The 4,739-nt window shown below is 39.4% G+C and overlaps 1 protein-coding gene across 1 annotated transcript in view; it reads right to left on the minus strand.

Annotated features, from left to right (window-relative positions):
- otomp (otolith matrix protein) overlaps window positions 1–2,213 on the minus strand; it is an 11,491-nt gene extending 9,278 nt beyond the window's left edge. The window contains exons 1-4 of the mRNA XM_014009775.1: window positions 2,043–2,213; window positions 1,793–1,929; window positions 634–736; window positions 347–532 (exon numbers count right to left, since the gene is read on the minus strand). Of these exons, the coding sequence (XP_013865229.1) occupies window positions 347–532; window positions 634–736; window positions 1,793–1,929; window positions 2,043–2,133 (517 nt within the window). The 5' untranslated portion in view covers window positions 2,134–2,213. The remainder of the gene's footprint in view (window positions 1–346; window positions 533–633; window positions 737–1,792; window positions 1,930–2,042) is intronic.
- Between the last annotated feature and the right edge of the window lie 2,526 nt (window positions 2,214–4,739).

The raw sequence follows: 4,739 nt of genomic DNA on the forward strand, positions 1-4,739 counted from the left end.
ATAATAATAATAATGCTTCAGTCTTTATGCTTTTGGGCCCCTTAATGAAGAAGTGGTTCCCTGGTCTTGGCGTGACCGTACGGTTACACAGTGGTTACATCTGACTCCTCTCAGTGAGGAGTTTCCACAGATCAAACATGAATGTTAGGTTAATTGGTAACTCTAAACTGTCCCTAGGTGCGAGTGAAAGTGTGATTGTCTCTGTGTCTCTGTGATGGACTTGTGACCTGTCCAGGGTGCCCCTTGTCTCTCACACAGTAGCTGCTGGAGATAAACACCAGCTCCATGTGGAAGTGTGTTGCCTGAATACATCATGACACCCTCCTCCCCACCTCAACCTCCTCACCTTTAGGAAAGTTGCACTGCTCTCCTACACTGACTTGGGATGTGTTGACCAGGTAGCCAATGGGAACGGTCCACCCCACGGTGGTCCGTATGCCAGGGTGGCAGGAGCTGCGCTCGTGCATCTCCAGCAGGGACAGGTCTGAAGAGGAGCGGCGGGCCATCGCCACCACGTAGTAGCTGATACCATCTGTTAGGAGTGGTGGAGAGACAGCAGGCGTGAGGAAAACAAAAATAACCCTGCTGCATGGTGCGCTAAATCTGACTACAGAGCTCCAACGTGAGACTTACCTGCTCCGTTGTGAGACTCTCCTGCTGCGAGCTCCAGGCCGTGGCAGAAACCTGCTGCGTAGACATCATCGGCAAACATGGAGGCCGCATCGGCTGTCCCGTTCTGACGAGGATAGAGTCATGGTTTTAAAAACAACTGAGTCACAAACAGCATGAAAATATATCTGTTTAGTTAGGATCAGTTTCTCATCTGATTGGATAAAAATGTAAAGGCAGACAGAAATGTGCAGAACACCACATTTAAAATGTATGAAGATTCACAAAATGTAACAATTTTAAGAGAAAAACACGACTTGATGTATTTTTGAAAACATAAAAATCATGATTTTTTAAGAACAAAATTATGAAGAACATCTGGTGACAGATTAAAATAATTTAAAACAATGCCTGTCAACACATTACTATATAATGACAATAAGATAATTTTGAGCAGCTGATTTAAACGCCTCTTGCTAAGAATTGCTCCATGCCCAACTAAAGTGTGTCAGTGTAATAATTCCAACATTTAAAAAAATGAAATTAATTCAAACGTGTCTGTGTTAACAATCAACAGTCTGCATGGAAATGACTGCAGTTCCTATTTTGTGGTAACAATGTATGAACACATATTATTTATAATTTTTTTGTCCCTTGTCACCAGACGGGTTCCGTACAAAACAGAGAACACAATTTTAAAATTCACATTAAATAAACAGAATTTCTCTGATGCTTTCTTTTTGGAAATCTAAAAGTTGTGTTTGTTTAAAATTTACTTTTATACTCTAATAAGTCTGTTTTTATTAAATCAGATTTGCACCTGTTTTTAGTTTTCTTGGGGTTTTTGTGAGGTTGTGTATTTTTTTAATTAAATTTTACGATGCTTTTTTTCTTTTATTAGTTTTTATTTTAAATGTCTTTAAGTGTGATGTGCTTCGTATCTCATGGGGACAGGAAAAAATACAATAAAGAAATAAAATATTATATAAAACGATTGTAAATTAAAATAAATTAAATAAATTTGTCTAATGGTGATGCTCATGCCAGAAAAAAAACATCAAGAAAATCCACAGCAGTACTGGAGTTCAAGATCTATAAAATGTTTGTTTGTTTGTTTGTTTGTTTGTTTGTGTTTGTTTTTTTAATTCCAGGCGTCCACTTTTGTTTTTATAACACATCATACTTTGATTTTATCCATACAGTCTCGGGTGTTGAGGCCACGGACGCACAGCAGGGTTCCTTTAATGTTCCTGGCTGTAGCATTTCCTGCTAAATCCAAACACTTCTGCTCCTCAGCATCTGACTGAACACACCAGGAGACTGAACACACAGAAAAAAATTACAACAACAAATGAGAATCTGCATCAATCCAAACATTTCTGAATATTTAAAATAAGGATTGGGTGGCCTTAAAGTCTAAGCACAGTGGGTACCTGTGGTTTTCTGGTGGGAGACACAGCTGACGCTCAGAAGAGGCAGGAAGAAGAGGAAAGCTGTGTGCAGTCGTCTCTCTGAACGCTCCATGTCGACTCTGGTTGGACACCGGTTTGGAACTGATTCTGTGCTTCAACAGAAAAGGGGAACTCACTGATTAAAAAAAAAGGTCCTTCAGCTAACCCCRTCCTTTCTTGTAATATTGAGACATGGGAAATGAGATATAAAGCAGGTAGATTGAATGTAGAAAGAAGAAAACATCACTTTATCCTCAGCAGATAATCCTTCCTGAGTCTCATGATGGCAGGATAGCGTTTCTTCCTTCTAATTATCCGCTGAGGTTTAGAGCCTCTGAAGAGGATTTTGGTGGACACGTGTGGGCTTGCAGCAGCTCAGGTCACCTGGCACCGAGTCCCAACCAGGGGTCTTTAATTAATTTAAAAAAAAGAAAAAGTGCTGTGGACAATGTGTCTCTGTGTTGAAGTGGTGTTTGTGGAGAACAGACACCGGCCGGGTCTCGCTCCGACTCACTGGAGACTAAACCCCCAGGTGAGCAGAGGGACACAGCAGCGGTTATTGTTCATGACCAGTGGACTCAGTGAGGGGCAGACATATCAGCTGTACTGCTAACAATTCATCCATTTTTCTCTCTTTGCACACAGACGACGCACAAGCACACATTAACTCAACCAGAGTTACACACACATCAGGTGAGAGGAAAACTTCATTAAAATTCTTTATTTTTTTTAGACAAAGTGAAATTTTCAAATCAGGAAATCATATAGATGTTTTGAAACATTAGACACTGTATAAAATGTGTTTTTTTTATTTAAGCTCGTAAAACTCAATTTAAACACCACTTGTGTACCAATCAAAAAGAAAAAATTAAACTAATAATAATTCACATAAAAGACATTTTGTTTCGACACATACTATCATCTCTAGGGGAATCTTTATGTAGAGGTCTCTGTCCTCTCATTTTTACTGATATATCTCTGTGTGACATTTGGTCGTAACTTTGAAGTCATTTTTGTGTTTTAAGGTGGGAATATAGGGAATGTTGGTTTCGTTTTAACTGACAGGGCTATCCAAAACATTTATGTTCATTGAATAATTTTGTTCTTTTGCCTTTGTTTAGCCAATTATGATAAAATATGGGACAAAGATTTTATGCAAAAACAATTGRTTTGTATTGACTAACTAAATAACGTAATATAACTGCACTATTATCCTCTACTTCTCACAAAGGCACTTGTGCAAAATAACATAAAAGCAACAACGTAACAAAAAAATAAATATAACATCAATAATAGCCTACAACAAAAAAATACCTTCCAAGCATGATGAAGAGGAGGGGGTTCAATTAAAGACTAATTTGAATCAATTTAAGAACTCTGCACTACTGCCTTTATGTTTTGCGTTATCTGAATATTGAAGTCAAAAGTACAACTAAAGTATACACAAATATATCGGTGCCTCCAAATCAGAGACCATGGTCTTGAGCCAGAAAATGGTAGGGTGCCTTCTCCAGGTCGGGGAGGAGGTCCTGCCCCAAGTGGAGGAGTTTAAGTGTCTCGGGGTCTTGTTCACGAATGAGGGATCAYTGGAGCGGGAGATCGACAGGCGGATTGGTGCTGCATCTGCAGTGTTGCGGGCGCTGTACCGGTCTGTCGTGGTGAAGCGGGAGCTGAGCCAGAAGGTGAAACTCTCGATTTACCGGTCGGTCTACGTTCCTACCCTCATCTATGGTCACAAACTTTGGGTAGTGACCGAAAGAACGAGATCGTGGACACGAGCAGCTGAAATGAGTTTCCTTCGCAGGGTGTCTGGCAGTGGCGGCTGGTGGATTTTTCTCCAGCGGGGGCTACAGCTCCAAAACAGGCTCATCTCCAAAAACAAACAAACATGTACTAAGTTGCATCACACCAGTGTATTTATTAAACAAATAAAAATAATAAAGCAGCATTACAATGTCACCTAGTGTTTTATTTTTTGTACATAAATTTTGCCCTTCTGTTACTGAGAAGCAAARTTCTTCATGACTCTGGTTAAAGTCAGGTATGTTTTAACKAGATTCTTCTCTATAGAGAACATGGTCAGATCAGTGAGGTGTGATGTTGTACCTGAGGAAAGTCTGGATTGTCTTTGGTGTTGAAAAGCTCCTCTCAGATTCAGCTGTGGTCAGAGGAGATGTGAAGATCACCTGAGCCCAGTGAGCGACGTTTTTTCTCCTGCTGAGACAAACCATGTTCTTCACAGAGAAATCTCTGAACAGAAACAAGTGGGAAAAATTCATCTTTAGTCAACAGGTAAAATAACAAGAAATATTAGGTGGTTAAGTACAATAGTAAAATTAAACAGCACAATATACAAAATAATTTACCTGCACTTTTGTATGTTGTCTGTGAACTGCTGCATGATTCTCTGAACAAAGACAGAGTTGATGGTCCGCTTCTGAATCTGGCTGTAGAGAAMGTCCACATGAGGACATAAGATGGAACGGTTTCAGAAAGAAGCTGAAAATGTCATCCTCCAAAAAATCCTGATGCCGTATTAGTTTGTACATAAACAAATCATATCACAGTCGAGCAGGACATAATCATTCAAATAAAAGGACTGTACTTAAAGAGTAACTTACCCCAAAATTAACTTTTTTTAGCTGATAAACTGTCTAGAATGTGTGTAAAATGTTGTAT

This window comes from Austrofundulus limnaeus, unplaced genomic scaffold (genome assembly GCF_001266775.1).
Source record: "Austrofundulus limnaeus strain Quisiro unplaced genomic scaffold, Austrofundulus_limnaeus-1.0 Scaffold61, whole genome shotgun sequence".
In the NCBI taxonomy this organism is placed as follows: domain Eukaryota; kingdom Metazoa; phylum Chordata; class Actinopteri; order Cyprinodontiformes; family Rivulidae; genus Austrofundulus; species Austrofundulus limnaeus.